The sequence below is a fragment of the Micrasema longulum genome, unplaced genomic scaffold, assembly GCF_059751315.1.
Source record: "Micrasema longulum isolate JH-2025_06_02 unplaced genomic scaffold, ASM5975131v1 h1tg002930l, whole genome shotgun sequence".
Classification (NCBI taxonomy): domain Eukaryota; kingdom Metazoa; phylum Arthropoda; class Insecta; order Trichoptera; family Brachycentridae; genus Micrasema; species Micrasema longulum.
In genome coordinates this window covers 30,763-51,985 of record NW_028280048.1, presented here as the reverse complement: position 1 = coordinate 51,985, position 21,223 = coordinate 30,763, and the positions used below count along the sequence as shown (strand labels likewise).

General features: G+C 30.6%; 1 protein-coding gene across 2 annotated transcripts in view; it reads left to right on the top strand.

Moving 5' to 3' along the window:
- The window catches only part of LOC148271326 (luciferin 4-monooxygenase-like), a 42,835-nt gene extending 26,522 nt beyond the window's left edge, over positions 1 to 16,313 (top strand). The window contains exons 7-11 of one of the 2 annotated variants that reach the window (XM_088241525.1): positions 3,053 to 3,199; positions 5,091 to 5,306; positions 10,977 to 11,120; positions 12,716 to 12,881; positions 16,109 to 16,313. In XM_088241525.1, the coding sequence (XP_088097651.1) occupies positions 3,053 to 3,199; positions 5,091 to 5,306; positions 10,977 to 11,120; positions 12,716 to 12,881; positions 16,109 to 16,236 (801 nt within the window). In that variant the 3' untranslated portion in view covers positions 16,237 to 16,313. Of the gene's footprint in view, positions 1 to 3,052; positions 3,200 to 5,090; positions 5,307 to 10,976; positions 11,121 to 12,715; positions 12,882 to 16,108 lie in introns of those variants that run through there. The other variant, XR_015825122.1, reaches the window with a different exon arrangement.
- The last annotated feature ends 4,910 nt before the right edge of the window (positions 16,314 to 21,223 follow it).

Genomic DNA, 21,223 nt, shown 5'->3' with positions numbered 1-21,223 from the left:
AAACTTAACTACCGTTTGTCTAGTTAAATTATGAAAACCTTTATGCTGCAAAATTATTTATCTGGACTCAAATGTTTCGTTTTCATCAATACGGAATTATTTTTTAGTATTTTATTTTATTTTATTTATTATCATATCATAAACATAAAATAACATATTTTTACAAAGTTGCTTTGACTGTCTAACTGGAGTTATTTACCCCGTTCTAAGACAGCCAAAAAAGTAAAATGAACAGTAAATAATTCAAGAAATAAAAAAAGGACAAAGACATACTGAAAATATAGTGAAAAATATAGTGAAATACATATTTAAAAAACATATTGAAAGATATATTTAGAGACATGGTAAAAAAACGTATTTAAAAATTCACTAAAATACGTAGTAAAAACAAAATCCATAGTAAGGAACATAGTAAAAGACAGAAAAATATACTCTATGTAACTGTAGCAAAATCTTTGTTTATTTTTCATCGCCTTCAAAGAACTCTTCTCCCGATAAAATACACTTATGTCAACGTTTTTTTCCAATCCTGAAAACAATTGTTAAAGAAGACTTTCGGAATGGCCTTTAAAGCGCACAGCGCAGTGATTCGGTTTTTATATCTTCAATCGTATCAAAACGGTATTCCCGAAGCAGTCTCTCAAGCTTGGGGAATAGCCGAAAGTCACACGGTGCTAAATCAGGCGAATAATATGGTTATGGAAGGATTTGAGTTTAATTTTTGGCTCATTGGAGTTAGATGGTTCATTATCGAGGTGCAAACACCAAGAATTGTCGGCCTATAATTCTGGTTTCTTCTTGTGAATAGCTTCACGTAAACGTTGCTTAACGCTCAAATAATGTTCCCTGTTACCAGTTTCGCCTGGCGAAAGGAATTCATAATGCACCACACTACGATAGTCAAAAAAGCTGTTAACATGATTTTTATTTTTGCACGGCTTTGGCGCGATCTTTTCGGTCTTGACTAACCTTTTGCACAGTATTCGCTTGATTAGTCGTTTTTTTCTGAGTCACATGCTTAGATTCAACTCTTATATCTACTTATCATGCACTTTATCTTATCCTGATAGTCAGAAAGCATTGTTTCACAGACTCCAGCGCGACGCTGTTTTTCCAAAAAAATAAAGTCTTTTTGGCACCAACCGAGATTTCACTTTTTTCAGACACAAAACATCTTTCAAAATAGGCTGGACTAATCTAAATGACATTTTAAAAGTATCGTCGAGGTCTCTAATTGTAAATGGACGATTTTTGAGCACCAAATCTTTAATTTCTTTGACGTGTTGTTCATCAGTTTAAGTTAATGGATGTCCAGGGCGATTTTTGTCTTCAACGCTTCACATTTTTTTGTGACATAACTTGGCCACCAAAAGCCTTCTGCAATATTCTCAAAGCTTCTGCAGCAGAAATTTCATGCTACAATTAAAAGTTAATGCAACTTCTTTGCTCAATTAAATCAAACATTGTAAAAATCGCTAAATTAACTTTTTGTTGTTCACAAAACACGTGCGTAACTATTGGACAAATACAGATATTGGCATGAAATTAAACACAATGCTACCAATTTAAAACAAAAAGGTTTGCCAGAAACGAAAAGCTCGAGTATTTGAAATTGAAAATTTTACCTTATTTTTTTATTACAGTAGAATGTACTCGTATAGCAAAAAAACATATTATATTATGCAGTAGCGTGCCTAGGGTTTACGAGTAAGGCAAGCCCATATATATATTTTTAATTCACATGTGGTGTAATTCCCTGACGGCCTCATAGTATAGTGGTCAGCGCATTTGCCTACCATGCAAAAGGTCTCGGGTTCGATTCCCGACATCGTTGATTTGAAATATTTATTTAAAAATATGTTTTTACACTAGAATGTGTCATAGTCCCTGGACTGGTACTTGAAGCGTAAGACTGATCATCTTACCTTCATGTAGCAAAAAATATTAAGATATACTGCGATTGCAGTGCTCTATGCACCATTAGGTGCGGCAAAGGAATGATGATGAATTCACTTGTGTGAAAACATGATGTATGCTTTCTTCACTACAGTTGTACAGTCTACAAAGCATCCAAAAGGTATATTATGACGAATAACAATATTTTATGAAAATATGCATAGGATAATCTTTCTGAGTTCGTTTAAATAAACGAAATAAAGAAAACACAATATTATTTTATATAAAGTAATTCCTCAGATATCAACCATTACCAATAAGTAACATTAATAAAATAAAGCATGCGTAGAGTTGAATAATAGTCATCGGAACCCATAGATAGATAAATATAAATTATAATTGATATATAATATTGGAAAAGGAAAAGGATAGTAGATAGGCAAATAAAAAAGAAACGTCGGCCATCTCCGAATTCTTTTTATATATGACGTTTGCACAAAATGAAGTAAATTATCATAAATCTTAACCAGTACGGGTCTTTAATCAATGAAGATAAAAATAACCGTTTAAAATTATCAAATTCCGTAAAAAATAGCATAATTAACAATCGTAAAGTTTGTTCGATACGAAATACAGGAGACGCTCTCTGCCAACTTTACCTTAAAGAAGCTGGCTTCAGATTCCCATATAAAACTCAACATATACAGACAAACATTTTATGAGTTTACTGTTTGTTTACATGCGAATTGCACCGTGAAATAAGCCCCATAAGAACCCCACGTGCGTGAGCAAGATAAGAAGACATAGTGTCGTTCGCGCACACGGATTTCATACGGTTCGGATCTCGGGACGCGTACAGTACCAACGTCGAACAGATCTCTGATTCTCATTTGGCGCGAAATTTAAACAACGAAATGAATTATTTTGAAGCGTTTGGTCCAGATTTGGTAATTTTGAAATAAAATTAATAGGCAAGCCCGGCTTATGGGCTTCTATGGAAATACCGCCACTGATATTATGATTTATGACATAATAATCTAAAGTATTGATTAATGCATAACACCTGAATTCTTATTTACGACTATCAATTTTATCAGCTCAAAAGATTTTAAGTTTTATCATTCTCGCGAGGATAATAAATTTTCTATTTTTACAGCCATCAGTTATCATACTTGCCGAAGCTGCAGCAACAGAATTTGCCAACCACCCTGAAGTGAGGAAAAAATCTTATCAAATGCCATCGCTAAAAATATTATTGGTTTTGGGAAGTTTTTTGCCAACCTCTATGAGTAGGCTTTTAAAGGTATAACCACTTTTTCATACTGTAATAGAAGTATGCATTGAATGGAATATAACATGTCATTTGAGAGGTTAAACGCTACTTGGCTTTACAGCACAGTACCCACAAGCTACTGCAAAAGTAAATAATACAGAGCTGAGTTGAGAAACAAATAATTAGGGTAACACAGATACTAGGTACCGAGCTATGCTATTCTGAACCGCTCTCGCGGCCGTAAACAACACTTTTATCTCGCGTATTTTTTAGTCAGCCTCGTGGTGTGAGATGTCTTGGGTTCGGTTCCCGACATGGTTGATATGAAATATTTATTTTATAGGTGCTTTCACACGAAAATATTTCATAGTCCCTGGAGCGTAACACTGATCATTTTACCTTCATGTAACAAAAATTATCAAGATACGCTGCGATTTCTGTACCAATGCAGTGCCCTATGCACCAATAGGTGCGGGAAGATAATGATGATGATTTTGTATGTAAATACGCGAGATAAAAGCTTTTTCTACGGCCGCGAGAGCGTTTGGAATATCACCCCAGGAACGCAAAAGTGAAGTGCCGGATTATAGAAGAAGTACTTACAATATTATTTTTTTATTTTTTTTAATATGAATAACTCCTTAGGGAAGAAATCCAGCCAGTCTGCAAGCATTTGGACATACTTAAACATTATACTTACTATACATTAAAATCAAAAATGCAAGACCTTGAAGAAAAATCAAACTGCCTTACAGCTTACAGCTACAGTTTTTTTAATACTGACAGCGTATTTTTTCTCATTATCTACGACTCAGGGCCGGTTGCATCGACAAAAGTTAAATTAAAGTCAGGGCTAAAGTAAAAAAAAAGTTACTTTTATGTCAAAATGCGTTGCATCAAAAAAAGTTAACTAAATATTAACAAAAAAGTTACTTTTATTTGACCGGCCGCCGGGGGACCGTTTAAAGTTAAATGTGATCTGCCATCTGTCAAAAAAGCGTCCTGAGTGTTGAAATCTATTGATCGATCTGTGAAAAGTTGCACAAAATGTCAATTTTATCTGATTTTTCATTATATCAACTCATTAGTTAACCCAAAGAAAATTTGTTGATAATTATCTTTAAGATTAAAATAACCATATTTAATTTACTTACATATAACTTTGAATTATCTATCCTTACCTCTGTTTTGTATAAATACATTTAACTCTTTAATAAAGATACCAGTCTCGAAGATGTACGATGAAACCGGTCTCTGGATATTCCAAATTTGTGGATTAAAGTATCACTCGTGTTTTATTTATATAATAAATTAATAATTAAAACCCAGAATTGTGTGTGTATAAATATGTAAATATATATACATACCAAAAATAATATTGTGTAAAAACATGATCTGGTCAAAATTAAGTAAATACAATTGCAGAGCCATCTGCAGGCGATTACTAGTAATTAATTTAACTCGGATAGAGTCTTAGCTACATAAATAAAGTAATTTGCTTTAATACTTAACCTCAATATCAAATACATAGATGGCGCTCCAAAACGCGCTAGCGAAAGCTTTCCCTGTTTCATGACATATATACTAAAACCAAAAATGTCACCGATATGGATATTCGCTAATAAGCGGAATGGGGAATATTGTAGAATTCTACATAAAAGTGGCCACTTGAACCCAACCTATGACAGGTCATAAGCCCTGTAAACGCTCGAATATCCATAATCTTGAAACAAAAATTCTACCCATCTCTGTAGTGATATAAATAATAATTAATAATTAGTATATGTTTTAATAATAATTAGATATAAGTTAATATTAGGACATTCAATCATTATGTGTGTACTATTTTAAGACTAAATAAAAATATTCTGAAAGCACGTAGTAGATTTTCTCGATTTGTGTATTAATTACTTCTTTTCAGTCAAAAACGCCAAACGGGTACATTTCAAACAACTATGGAATGACGGAATGTTCTGGACCAGTCACAACAGTTCCACCGGGTTGTGAAAAAGAAAATTCAGTTGGCAAGGTTTTGCCGTGGTTGACATACAAACTTATCTGTCAGGATACAGGTGAAGAGGTCAAAACACGTAACCAAACTGGAGAAATTTGGGTAAAGGGCCCGACTGTATTTAAAGTAAGTTAATTTTTTTATTTTTTAATTCTTTAGTTAGCTTATATTAAAACTAATATAAACTATTATGTACATTTACATCATCTATATATATTTACATTTCCTTACAGTAACTTATACATTTATTTTTAAATTCTTTCAGACACTTTTCATTCTTCATACATTCAGGCATCTCATCATACATTTTTAAACCCTTATACATCAAACAATTTTGCGACTCAGCTCTTTTCAATAATGGTAGTCTCATTTTATCCTTTTGTCTAGTAGCATATTCATGACAATTTTTGTTTAAGACAACTTTATCCTTAAAATATTTTGGTAATTTATCGTGAAAAAATTTATGTATAAATATCAACATATTAAATTTAAGTCTCCTTCTTACAGATAACCATTTTAGTTCATCTCTCATTTTTTTTACATTGCTATATTTATTTTTCTTAAGAACTATTCTCATCGCTTTATTTTGTAAAATTTCTAGTTTATTTAAATTTCCTTCGTTTGCTCAAAATAATATTGTTGAGCAGTAATCTATATGTGGAAGAATGATTGTTTTGTAAATTAGTTCTGCAGTATCTTTATTTAATTTATTTCTCAATCTACTAAGGAAAAATATTTTTTTTGATATTTTTTTATTAACGTGTTCAAAATTTGCATTTAATGTCAATTTTGAATCAAGTATTATCCCCAAATATTTCATTTCATTAACCTTTTCTATGGTTTCATTATCAATAAGTACATTCATCCTTGGGTTTGGCTTTTTCCTTCCTAACTCCATGTATTTTGTTTTTCCAACATTAAGCTGAAGTTTAATGTAACTGAAGCGCAATTTATTTGTAGTAAAAAAGATAAAGCATTACATAATAGCATCACATAATTTAAATTTATATTATTGGGATGTTTGTATAGCTTATATATATATATATATATATATTGTTGGATAATTTATATGGCGCCATTTTTGTGAAAATCACCTCAAGGGCGCTGTACAATTAATAAATATCCCAGTACATCTTGCAGCTACAGAGCGCATGGACGGTTGGGATTCTAGTTCCTCGTTTTCAATTAAGATCAATCAAAAATTATAACACATGGGAGCTAGATTACAGGACATCTTGCAGCTACAGAGCGCATAGACAGTTAGAAATTTAGCCCCCAATTGTACATTTTTAAAATTAACAAATAAATTTAGTGTATTAATGATCCTAAAAAAAATAAAATAATATGAATAATAAAAAGGAGTAAGATTACAACACGTCTTGCAGCTACTAAGCGCATAGACGATTTGAATTCTAGACCCCATTTACAAAATTAAGGTATTTTAAAGTTGATATATGAAAGCTTGATAACCAATCATCGTGCAGCTACAAAGCGCATGGACGAGTGGAATTCCAGCAAAGTTAGAATGATATTAATAAATTTACAAAAAATAGAGCATAGTAGTAAGTTTGTCAAGTGTTCATGCCAAGAAGTAAGCAATAAAAAACTAAATAAATAAAGCACTGTATCAACTCCATGGTTAACAAAGGGAGATAGATGTCCGAAGAGAATATTTTGTAGACAGTAGGTAGATACCGTCACCATGTGGTCCACTGGCTGCTGGAGAATTTCTGGAAATCGGGGGTAATTTCATCCGATACGTTCTATTTATATTTTATTTATTCATATTTAACTCTTACAAACTATAAACAATAATAAAAATAATGTGATTTCACTGGGGTTACCCTTGGACAGTTAGCCTAGGACATTTAACAATATACTTTTTTGAAATGTTTTTACAATTGAGAATAAACAAAGAAGACTTACTTAATAAACAGAAATAATTAACAAAATATTCTGACTGTTTTAAAAACTGTACATCTATATTATTTATATTATAAAACGCACAATGAAAATAGCAAAAACCTAACATAAGCTATACGCTTGTGGAGCATTTAATTCAATATTGGTTTGTGCGAATGAGACAATCCATTTTACTTCTACCTAGCTCCACTATCCATTTTTTTAAAGCCTTTTAAAACATTTTCTCGTTACTAATTGTTTTATTTATAATAATAAAAATACTTTATAGTTTTATTCCACTTTTATTTAAGAGTTTTTTTATTTTTTTTGTTTTGTCGTGACCGACATCGTCAAACTGGTGATGTCGGTCACGACGAAACCCGGTCACTGGTAAAAAAAATATAGAAAATATTAATATAAGTGGAATAAAACTATAAAGTATTTTTATTATTATAATTAAAATACAGTTCCACCAAGAAATGTCAGTAGAAAAACTCAATAATTGTTTTATTATATAGTAAAAGTAGTTATAGATTTTAATTGAATAATACTCAAAATCCTTTTGTCCGAAAGTGGTATTAGTATGTATTTGTTTAAGTTGTCTTTGTGTTGAGGATCTAGTGATTATGTGATGTATTGTAGGGGTTATGTCTTTCATTTGAGTAAGAGTAGTTTTTGAATCTGTAAGTGAGTATTGTTTTAGCGTCTAATTGTTTTGGTGTCATAAGTTGTGATTTGTGGAATATTTCTTCAGTAGATGTCTGTATCGGGACTCTAGTGTTATTTTAATGATGAATTTCTGTGCAACAAATACACTATTTAAAACTATGTCACTCGCACCACCCCAACCGATTACACCGTACTCCAAAATTGATTGGCACAATGCAAAATAATTTTTTAAAAGTTCCTGTACATTAATTATATTTCAAATTGTTTCGAAGCAACTCATTAATTTCTCTGCTCTACTCGAGTATCTACAAATTACTACACGGTTATTTCCCCATTAAATAGCACGGAAAAATAATCATTTAAATAAAAAAAAATGTATTTATATATTTTGATTATTACATTTTTGAATCTCTATCACAATGTATGATAAATTTACTTTTTTCTAAAATTAATTTACTCCAGCCGTAGTAAGTACAAACAATGTTTTTGTGAAATAACAATTTAATACCGAAAATGCTATAAACAATGTTTAAATCTACAAAATATGGATAGTTTAAATAGGCAGAATGGTCAATACAGATCATAAGTCTTGTCAAATACCACGAATTCTGCCAAATATTTGAGCCAGATCGTGGTTTCGTGTTGCGGACTCATGGATCAGAGGTTCGAATATGCTTTACGACGGTTAAATTATTCCTTGATTGAATTTTTTTTTTCGTTTTTACTAATATTTCATAATTTTTTTAATTTTTTATTTAATGTACAAAATACACAATGTTATCATAGACACAATTATATGTTTTTTATGTCCCGACTTGTTAGAAAATTCCGTGTTAAGTCGGGACTCTTCCATATATAAATCGAAAATGTTTATTAACATATTAAAACAATATACAAAATAATCAAGACAATAAACAAAATAATCAAAACAACATACAAAAAAATAATAGAAAAATATAAATAATAAAAATTACAATAGAAAAATACAGATAATAAAAATTTATTACCTACACCATCACTGTATTTAAATTAAGATATTTTTAACTACTACTACTAAATTAAAAAAGTTTAATTTATTTTATGTTATGGCGGAATTAGTAATTTAAATAATAATATGTAAATAAATTCAATTAATTACTTTTTTTTACTTAATTTTAAAAAGCATTACCGCGATGTGTATTTTTTGCAAAATATTTTTACGGTTTAATTTACATACATTAACTGCAATGAACACAATTGAGAATTTCCTGCTTGTGCTTATTTATTTATTTATTCTTGTGCTTATAAAATGAAGGCAAACGGATTTTATTGCACTACGTAATTTAAGTTAATCATCCTTTGTATTATTTTTCTTTGTATTACTCCCTGAACTTTTATGTACTCCTCTAAAAGATCATTATATATCCTTTAAACTCTAATTTCTTTATTTTTTTATTTTGTTTCTTAGATCCTCTTTCTGCCTCCGTCTTTCTGATGCCACATTATATATATTCCTTCCCTCATCATATAAAATGTTAGTGAAGCATTTTTTAGTGATACATCTATCAAAAATCACAAGTTCTATCTGCCCATTAAAAACAGGTGTAAATATATATCTTTTTATTTAATGATGTGACATAATTCATAAAATGAAAATGAAATTTACAAATTACGACCAATTTTCACCAGTCAGTTTTTGGTTCGTTGAAAAATTATTGATTTTAGCAAAAAGCCTGCTATTCTCTGAATAACCCCTAAGCCTCTATTTTAGAAGCTTATCGAAGGCGGAAAAGGGAGAATATGGAAGGAAGTTGTAAAAATAAAACCGCAACACCCAGAAAAATTGAAAATATAAATTTCTTGATTTTTCTCTTGCATCTGGCGGGAATCGAGCCCGCAACGATAGTTTCACCGTTGGTCGTCTAACCAACACCACCACGACGCCGACGCCTGTGAAGTACGTTTATTTTGTACTAAAAGTTTGAGTAAATAAAACTTTAAATGCAGTGTTTATAATATTTCTCCATTTTAACTTTTTTTATTTTTAAAGGAATAACCCGCTAAGCTTCTATTTAGAGGCTTGTCAGCAGGTAGGAAAGAGGGGATATGGATGGAGGTTATGAAACATTCACCACAACACCCAGACAAATTGAGAAAAAAATATTTCTTGATTTTTTTTCTTGCAACTGGCGGGAATCGAACCCGCGACGCCAGTTTCACAGTTGACTGTCTAATCAACTACGTCACCGCACCTGACTTTACTAGGCAAATATTTCGAAAGAGATAGAGAATATTTAAATAACGAACTATAGAAATCTAGGCATTTATAGCGCTTCCGACTCATACACGGCTGGACTTCCCTTCCCAAAAATGTTACTAATTTCTGTCGTTTTCAAACTGCCTTCATTTTCAAGCAATGCCACATACTATACACCTCTGGCTCGCACATGTTGGGTATATGACATTAACTGCCGATATTAAGATATACATTATATTCCATGATCATTTCCTCCCTGTTGCGAATAATTTCTTGGCGATCAATTATATAAGTACTCGTGTAGAACAATTTTTTTACAAGAAATATTTGTTTGGCACATTTAAATGTCAAATGTAACTTAATTTACTCTGTGTAATTCTGTTATTGAGCCCTACGGGAAATTGGATACAATAATTGTTTTCTTGTGCGCGGCAAAAATTGGAGCATTAAATTCTACGGCAAAGTTTCCTGAAAATGTACGAGAAAAATAATAAAAAATATTTTAATAAAAATTAACTACTTTGAATGACGTCACTGGTTCATATAAATGAACCTATCATATGAGAATTATGGAAGACTTCCGGTTGACTTACTGTAAACGAACCAATGGGAAGAACTAACAGAGAACAACCTCTGACGTCACACGTAGAGTTATTTCAGAAATACAATACTTTAAAAACTCATAGCGCTGATAAAATATTATATAAAAATTGTAAAAAAAAAAAAATTGGCTTAGTTTGAGTCTATTAAAAAATTAAAAAATATATTAAAAAACTACTGAACTGCCTCATTGAGGATATGTGGAATTGTATGGACAAATATCAATAAAAAAAATGATCTACTGAAATGAACTACCTAATAGAAAAAACGGTATATTTAAAAAATAATTCAGTTTTAGAATTTTTTTAAAACAAACTTGCAAACTTTTTTCAGATGTTCGATGAATGCACAGCTTTAAATATTTGATATTTTGTAATTTTAAATTGTAGGAATATTACAACAGGAAAGAAGCCACACAAGAAGTTTTGTGCGAGGGTTTTTACAGAACTGGAGATCTTCTATATCAAGACAAGGAAGGGTATTTATATTTTGTAGGAAGAACCAAAGAGATGCTGAAATATCGCGCATCTCATGTAAGACATTTAATACTTTTACCAATTATAAATTTAAAATGCTATGCACAAACGTATAATATAATGTCAGTTCCGTGGAAATGTTGTAAGCACTTAAAGCTAAAGAGGTTTACTGACTGCTTTCCTTAATGAAATTGGTCCGTCACCAGCTCCACATTTCAAAAAATTTCAAATGACCAAAGTGTCTAAACAATTACCGTAAAATTATATGTATTTAGGGCATGTAAAACTTTAATAGCCTTCCTAGAGAAATTTAGGAAATTCAAGACAAAATTAGGTTCATTATAATAAAAACCAATTCGATCATATAAATGAACGCAGTTATGCAGACAGCAGCCAGCCATAGAAAAGTGAAACTGAAATAATAGCACTTTTGTGAAAAGGGTGAATAATCGAATTCATACAACAGTTGGAATGTTTTTTACTTTGACAAATGATAAATAATGCATGCATTCGTTTTTTTATAAAACAAAAAAGAGTTTAATTATGTGTATGACAAGATGAAATGATTTTTGAAGTCTGGTTGCCCACATAACCTGAGATGTTCATTTTGCAGAAAACAGTCAGCCCTTGTAAAACTCTGATGTGTGTTTTGTCATTATGCATTGATCATATTATTTTATGTTTATATTATTAGGGTACTAAAATGTAGAATTGCTTCATTGTTTTTTTTTATAATAACTTTAAAAATAATTTAATTGTGAATTAAAAGAATGTCGGTGATTTTTTTAAGTCTGACTGATTACACAACCTAAAATATACATTTTGCTGAAAACAGCGAGGTCAATATTGAATGAAACCTCATAAAAGCTCTGAATGTATGAGGTGACATTCATTTTCATGACGTTTTGACATCATGGAATTTTCAGAAGGTGATTATTACAGTTTTTTTGTATGAAAGCAGCATGGCTGTTTTAAGCAGAATATAATTGACCTTGCTGAATATGATAACACCAATATCTCATTTTTTCAAAATTGTAGACTGGCTGTTTTCTGCACAACTACATTCAAATGACAATTAAAATAGCGTGACAATATTTTTTATTGCATTAATTCATATGATTTTTTAATGATAATTTGGTGTAAGTCCCTGTCGACGCACAAGAGCTTGCTTTTTTTGGAAAGGAACAGCTGATCAGTAAAAAACACAATAATTATTTAAATATATACACAGTATACGATATATTTTTTATATATTGAAAATGTAATAAAAAACGTTTATTAATTTTATTACATTAAATTAAGTAAATAATTAAAAACAAGTAAGTATTCCATATTAAAAATGCATAATGTATGTTTAACTTTCAGTCACACACATAAAAAAATGATTTAAGGACAAAAAAGGATTTTATCAAAATGGACAAAATATATTGCTTAGTAAAATTTATCTAAAGCAATTATATTTGGTTGGTTCGAAGATATTAGTTCAAGCAATGAGCCCGCCAAAGTACATTTAGCTTTTTTTTGTACATACTGTGTATATAAATAAATAAAAAACAATTATCGATGCCCTGAAAAACATCACCGTACCCAAAGATAAGGGTGGGAATGAATCGAATGCGTCTTCCAATTTAATTCAATGGTTCAATTTTCAGGTAAGTCCAGTAGAATTGGAGTTGGTCATCCGGGATTTGGATGAGGTGGAGTATGTTTGTGTAGTCGGAATATCAAAGGATGAGAATGGTGATCTTCCGTTGGCATTTGTTCAGAAAGCAAAAGGATGTAATCTCACAGCGCAGGATATAAAGGATACTGTCAAAGGTAAACATAAAAAAACATACCAAACAGGTATTGTCGGATCCTTCGGAGTACTGCGAATCTGGAATAACTAAACATTATTTCATCATATTTTTTTTTCCGTTTCTAATGGATAAGGCATTGCTATGTTACATAAATCATAGCGCATCTTGATCATTTTTGTCATATTAAGGTTAGATGCAATCCTATGCATTAGTCTAGAAACTATGAGTGTACTTTAGTGCAGAACGTATTTTAAATAAATATTTTATGTCAAAATTGTTGGAAATCCAGCCCAATACCTCTCGCACCGAAGGCAAACGTCTAGCCTCTGGAATACGAAGTGCACGAAAACTTACAGGTAACGATAAATACTTTCATTGTTTTTTCACAAATAGACCAACCATCCTTATTGAAATACAACAAAATTCTAAACATTTAAAGCATTAACCCTTTGTTTCCTGGCGGTACAAAATGCATTCAAGGTAACTAATCACTGTCGGAACGTATTTGGACATTTTTTAGTAGTTTCGAATATTTTTAATTCACTACATTATTTTGCGGACGGTAAGACGCATCGGACCATAGGACGCTCCCCAAAATGGATTTATTAGAAAAAAAAAAATTTTGGTCCCTAAGCCGCATCGGACCATAAGATGTACCCATTTTTTGCTTGAATTTTTGAGTCTTATGGTCCCAAAAATACGGTAGTTTCAAAAAAATACTCCTGGGGATCAGTTTTGCGTAGAGCTATCATTCGTTTGGCTGTGTAAAATTTGTACTCCTTTCCAAACCTCAATTTTATGATTATGATAGCAAATAAGTTCTTTTTTTCCCAAATATTTATGTAGTTTATAATGTGGATTTAAAATTTATTTTTGTAAATACATAAATCATATTAACTTTTTATATAGCAATTCCCTGATGGTACAAATTTGTACCACTTACTCATAAACTTGGTATAATGTTTTCCCTAGGCATAGTGGTAGAATAAGAATTGTATTCTCATCCTCATTCTACCACTATGCATTGGCGCAACTTTATACCAGGTTTATGAGCAAGGCCCGTAGAGTTTTTTTTGTAAAAAAAAAACATGTAATCGTTTTCGACAATATAATATTGTTTTGTCCCAGGACTCGACCATTGTCCACATGCAAAGAGCAATTTTTGAGACAAAACATTGTTCCGAGACATTGCAGGAGACTGCTACGAGACATCGCATAGATTAATGTACTATTAAGCGTGTTTTCCGTGTGTTTATTAAAATTAAAATTTATGTATTTTTATTTTTAGTATTCTTTAGTATTATTCATGCTTCCACTTTACATTATTTTGTATCCCAACTTAACACTGGGCTCTTGGCCTCATAGAGTAACGGATACGTAATTATTTTTTCGTAACATGTATACTTGTATGAATAAATAAATAAAACATCATTGTTATTGAGATAGACGGGCACTGGGCAGGCTATCTCCGCGGAACAATGATTAACCCCACCTTCGCGCACCCAAAATTATCCTCGTGTGAATGCGTAGTATGGACCTTATGACAATAGTGATTTGCTCGACGTGCACGTGTCGCTCCCCTGCATTTTTCTGTCAAAAATGAAAAAAAATAAATTTATCCTTTAACAATTCTAATATATCTTGGTATAAAATAAATAATATTTTTGATGAACTCGCTCGTAATAAATATGCCGTTGCGTTTATTTATTTTCGCAGTTCTCACGTGTGATCTGCGGCCGAATTTTCGTATTGTCCCAGCGTTTGGGGCCTTGTCCTGCGTAGGAATGCAAGGCTGTAAAAATACCCGCTAGTTTACGGTAATTTTACCAGATTTTGATAAAATACGGTATTTTACGGTAATTTTCGGTAAAAAGCGAATGACTTACTAATTTTTATTTTTCAAAGATATAACAAATACGAAAAGCTTTGTTTTAGGACATGACATGACAGTGAAAACCCGATTTAGATCCACCGAGTGGTTGTCGAGATTTATTATAAGTTTGGGACGTTCAAGGTCATTCGGTATGTACTTTTTTTGCTAATCAGTCTTTTACGAATGAGTACAGTCTTATTGGGTTACTTATGCAACAAAGTACATTTATTGACTTTAACTTAAAAAAGAATTTATAAATCAAAAAAAAAAAAATATCGACAACCACCCAATGGATCTAAACCTGATTTTCATTGTCATGTAACGTGTCCTAAAAAAAAGCCACTCGTATTTGTTATATCTTCGTGAAATAAAAATTAGTACGTCATATTAGTTTTTTACCAAAAATTACCGTAAATTACGGTATTTTACCGCGCCTTTTGGTAAAATTACGTAATTTTACATCCATAGTTCTGCGTAGTCAAGGCTGTTTACGGAGCTGGGACAAGAAAATATTGTCATATCCATTGTACTATCCACATGTTCACGACACTTAAGTGGTTATATACGAATATTTACTAACAATTATTTAAATTGATCGGCGATCAAACATTTCAACCAATGTAAATATTAGTATCAAGCATAACCACTTATGCTTACATATTGGAATGTTATCCATTAAAAACACAAAAGAAGACAATTATTTGGTATAAAAAAGTCAATATTATAGTTGTTAAAATTTAGCTTGATTAGAATGACAGCTGTCAAACCAATTTCATTAGTGATGGGAAATTACTGATCACTTATCAAATCGACTTTATCAGTTATTTCATGCAACCATGAAACTCTGTTTCCAAAAATTCATATAAAAAACGCAAAAACAAGCCTATTATAGTGTGTTTAACACAATTATTCACCAAAAAATGAGACATTTATACTTTTTTGATGAACAACATCAAATGAATTTTGTTTTTATTCGATCAATTTACATTGATCAATTTGTCCCATCTCTAACGTTTTTGCAAAATGATTTAACCATGTTAAAACGTCGATAATAATTAGATTTATTTTAGTTTTAAAGCTGATTTTTTTTATTAATGTTGATTTATGTTTCAAGCATTGTATTAAAAAAATAAATTAACACGCCAGATACAAATGATTTTTCATGTGTCAATATAAATAACTCTTTTGACGTTTCTACAAAGTTATGTCGTCACTTTTTCTGACAACTGTCATTCTAATCATTTTACATTTTAAGGACTATAGGTTTATATTATTGTTTGCAATCATGATATTCAAGGTAAAGATAGGTATTTCTATAGTTTTCTGTGTGTTAAAGTGATTTTGTCTCAAAATAAGAAATGTTTCATTTTCAGAAAACCTTTCTGATTGGAAGCAACTTCGTGGAGGGGTTGTTTTTCTAGACGTTATGCCTCTGACACACAATGGAAAAGTTGATAGGAAATTGTTGAATGCAACTAAAAACAAATATGTTCCAGAATAAACAAAAACGATAAAATTATTTATAAATATGAATCATGGTTGAAAGATATATTACAACAGAGATTGAAATTTTTTTTTTTTTTTAAATACGGATGTCTAGAGCTCATAAGCATATTTATTTATTTATTTATTTGACACTTTATATACATATACAATAAATATACATATAAGGGCGGGCATATTGCTTTAAGGCAATTTCTTCCTACCTACCCAAACCGTTCAGTTTGAGAAAATTATAAATACATGGACATATTGAATCTTACAATTTTATACAAAAATTAAAAGCAAAGATTAACAAAAATAAATATAAATATATAAAAAAAATAACACTATACTATGAAGAGAGGAGAGGGGATGGGAAGGAAAGAAGAAGGATAAAGGAACAATTTAAATATTTAGATAGTGACATTTCAATCTTGACTTAAATGTAAATAAAGAAGGGGCGTCTCTAACATTAGTGGGTAGAAGCATACACATTCCGTTAATTCTGACTATGATTGGACATCGAAAGTTCTTAATTTTTTTAATGTTATGAGTTTTCCCATCTCTGTTGAAATATCTTTCACTAATAATACAAACCCTAGAGGGTTAAATCCAGCACTATTATACCACGTGCTCAAAATGTGTTTAAAAAATCATTTGGCTGTTTTTTAACGGTTTAATTATACCGAACTGTTTTTTTATTATATAAACAACAATACCGTAGTATTATATAGGTTATTTAATTAACCTAACATTGTTTTACAGTAATTCTGTAGATTTATTAAAGATTATAATAAAATTTAAAAATAATGACCTTGAACTGAGAAACCTGTTTTTTTTATTTTACAATTCCTACTACAATTGACATAAAAATTATTTATTTAGTGGGATACCATGATATAAAATATTATGATATGATATAAGGAAAGCTGCCCGTACTACGGACCTTACTTTACACATTATTAAATTTGATGATAGTTTTAATATTTTTTACATTCAATTAATAATTTATGTACATGCTACTTTCCATTATGTTGTATACCAACTCAACACAGAACTCTTGGCCTCATAGAGTTAGGGATACGTTTTTTTTTGTAATATATATGAATTTGTATGAATAAATAAAACAAATAAAAAATAATGTTTTTTCTTCATACCTATTTATTTATGGCTATTGCAATATTATAATAATTGCTACTTCATTTCCACTTTATTTTTTCTTCCTATCTGTGTCCTTACTAGAGATGTAAAATTACGTAATTTTATAATTTAAAAATACCGTAATTTACAGTATTTATATTTCTAAATACTATATAAAACACAGCAGTTTTGTATAAATAACATATTTATATTTTTTAAAATTAATTAAACAATGTGTGCAGATAAAATTTTAAAAGGAAAAGAATTTATATATTTTTTTCTTCAAGAGGTACAAAACATTTATTTTTATTTTTATAAGGAATAACCCGCTAAGCCTCTATTTTGAGGCATGTCAGCAGGTGGGATAGAGGGGATATGGAAGGAGGTAATGAAAAATACACCACAACACCCAAACCAATTGAGGAAAAATCTTTCTTGGATTTCTTTCTTGCAACTGACGGGAATCGAACCCGCGACGCCAGTTTCACAGATAGCCGTCTAACCAACTGCGCCACGGCGCCTGTAAGTATATTAAATACAATAAAATTTCTTTGTCTCAAAAAAAAAGAGTAATAATAATAAATATTAAAGTAATTTTTGAAAAAAGTATCCACTAAATAAGGTGCATAATAGTAGTACCCATACAAAATACAAATTATTATAGCTATAAGCGATTTTTTACCTTAATATATTTGTTTTTCGTTTGGTAAAAGAACTTTACTACTTATATCATCAAAATTTGACTTACAGTAACTATATATGGCCTTAGTATGAATAAAATTGTTCTCTGTGAACGGTATATATATTTATTTATTCTCCTTTTCATGCATATTTTGTACGATAGGACGAAGAGAGGATATCCGTAACTTTAAAAGCTGACATGATGGAAAAAACTATGTTTTGATTGGTTTAGAAGCCAACAGTTAGTCAAATATAAGTGTCAGATTTAAGTCAAAGAAAATTGTGTTCCTGGTGAAGTCTATTGACAAATAAAAAACCACTGAACTTCTGACCTAGAATGATCTGATGTACTATTGCCAAACAGTCCGTAAGTATAATAAATACTAAAGATAGGTACTTATTCTAGTGATGTTTAATTGACCTTGACGATTAATTGACCTTAGATTGACCCTGTTGGATGATTTCATATGATTACGTTAAAACTTAATATCGCTGGATTTATCCGCAATTAATACCAATTAATCAAAGGCGGCTCGTTTTATCACGCTGTAATTACAATGGTTAATAGCCAGCCGTATAAAATATGTGCAGTTTGAATACATTGCGATATGACAAAGAGTTGACAGCCTCCGTGGTGTAATGGCTAAGACACTTGACTCTCGCACGGAAGGTTTCGGGTTCGATTCACGGTGAGAACACAATAAACGTGACTTTTATCGAGCCTTGGTTTTCTGTGTTGTAATTCACCGCTGTAATTAGGACTTCTGGCCGGTTGTGCTGCAAAAAAAAGAAACTTCGTAGTTGTAAACAAAGAATCTGAGAATAAAAAATCGAATATACAAGTAGTAGGACGCTTGCCCCACGCACAGGGGGTTTTGAGTTCGATTTGCAATAATCTTTATCTTACAATAATTCAATGACTTTTTAAATTTAGGTTTCTCTATACTATTACTCTAATTTTATCAAAACTATTACAAGCTTTTCACTAAAGTCAAGAGCTCTACCGGTCTGAAGCAAAGAGCAGACGGTCAAAACACTTCTCCATCGAAAATCTCAATTTAATTCTCATTTTTCCTTTTTTTTTTTTTTAACTTGTAGAATTGATTTTTAATATATATATTTTGACAGAAATCTACGGTTATTTGTATTAGAAACGCGCCCAAAAAAGACATTATGTTTTGGGCGATCTAGTTTCGGTTGTTTTTGTTAAATTTATATTTTATCTATATTAGATATTTTTGCAAAACAGATAAAGCTATTAAGAATATTAAAGATACCTGTCGATCTGTCGTCGGCTCGATAAACACTTTATACAATGTGTGATGTTAATTCAATCAACGATATTTTTTGCCCAACGTCTGATGACGCCGATAAGAGTTCCTCTTCTGTGACGAAAGGTTATTTGGTTGCTAAGGAGGTAAAACGACTTGCCTACATTGCTTACTCGTAACTATGAAATAATTGAGTGTATTCTCCAGCAAACTTGATATTCAAAAGACGCCTTAAAGCTTCAACGAGGTAAAAAGGTAAAAAATAATGCAACTCCCACACAAACAAAAAAATGAAAAATCAACAGTATTTTGAGTTAGTCCAAATGTCTATGGACAAAGATTGGATTTCACCCCCAAAAAATTAATAAGATTAACATATTACAACAAAAATGGATACTGGATACATAATACAACAGAAAAAAATTATTTTGAACATGTTTTTTAAATTGACTTAAATTTATTGTCTTATATTTCACTTAAAGATTCTTCTCATCGTTTCTTTGAATCCCTTAAAATATGTATGTGTATAATTATGTTTTTCCTTTTTTTTTAATGTTATTATTATTTTATTTTATTTATACATCTGAGCATGTTTTTCATTCATTATTTTTATTCTTAACTTTTAATTACTTTTAAAAATTTTCTTCATTTTCAATATTATTTCCATTTTTAAATACTAACTACAAACTACAAACTTTAAATAACTTTTTTTACTTTAATTAAAATTTTTAAACATCTTCCATCTATGTTTTTTATTTCCTTCTCTTTTTTGTACTTTCATTAATAATCTTACATGTAATTACTTTATAACATGGAAACTTCACTAGTCCATTAGAGTTAAGTATAACTGTGTAAAATATAAAACTATGTAACTGTACTGTATGTTTCCTAAATAAAAGAAAATAAAAATAAAATAAAAAATAAAATAAAAGTATAAGCATTTACAGGGCTTATAACCTTATGACCAGCCAATGACCAGTCATAAACCCTGTGAATGCCTAGACTTTCATATTTCTTATCTCTTGTATTATGCGTCCAATATCCATATTTATTGTAATATGCTAATATAAATACATTCGTTATTTTACATACATGGCCTCCCTTTAGCAAGTTCCATATTTTTTCTGGTTCTATCCCGAAGAATATCATTACTTTTATGTTTGACTAGAGACATTTTTAAATCAATAAAAACAATGTTTATTGCATTTCAGAAAACTGCGGCATATAAAATCATATTTGCATTTTTTGTACACTGCGCTGCTTTGATCTCTGTTTGGTTTTTGTCGTAAGTGATTTGTTGATTTCCCATCAAGGAAATAGTAGATTGATATCCCATATATATTAATAAATCAACAAAAATGTGCGTTTCTTTTGAAAAAAACAGTTTCTTTTTAAAAATTAATAGTCTTAATATTGTTTTAATTCGACATCTATAAAATACAGCACCAACCTTACACAAAAATATATCTAGTTATTCATCTTAAATGCCTTGAATTTTAAACTAATGCATGAATAAGAGCGAGATCCAAGGTCTCCGATGCGATCCACAGGGTTGCCAAGTGGAGCTGGGCTGGTCATACAGCCAGAACCACAGACCCTAGATGGACTTAACAATTCCTGGAATGGCGAAAAGTCACAGCTTTGATACAAAGGTATTGAAGCAGGCGCTTGAAAAAATAAGTTGAAACTTGACTCATTTTATTGCGACATGTATTTATAACCATGCTGAAAGTATGCAGTACCATGGAATAAACTCTCGAAGAATAATGTTACACCGGTTATTTTTATTGAATTAATAAATAATAAAATTGATTCTTCTAACTACCTTGAAAGACTTCCATTCCGTGTGCCATCTAGTCCGACAAGACAAAATCTTCTGTTTTACACAGAAAACGAGCTATTTCTCAACAAACT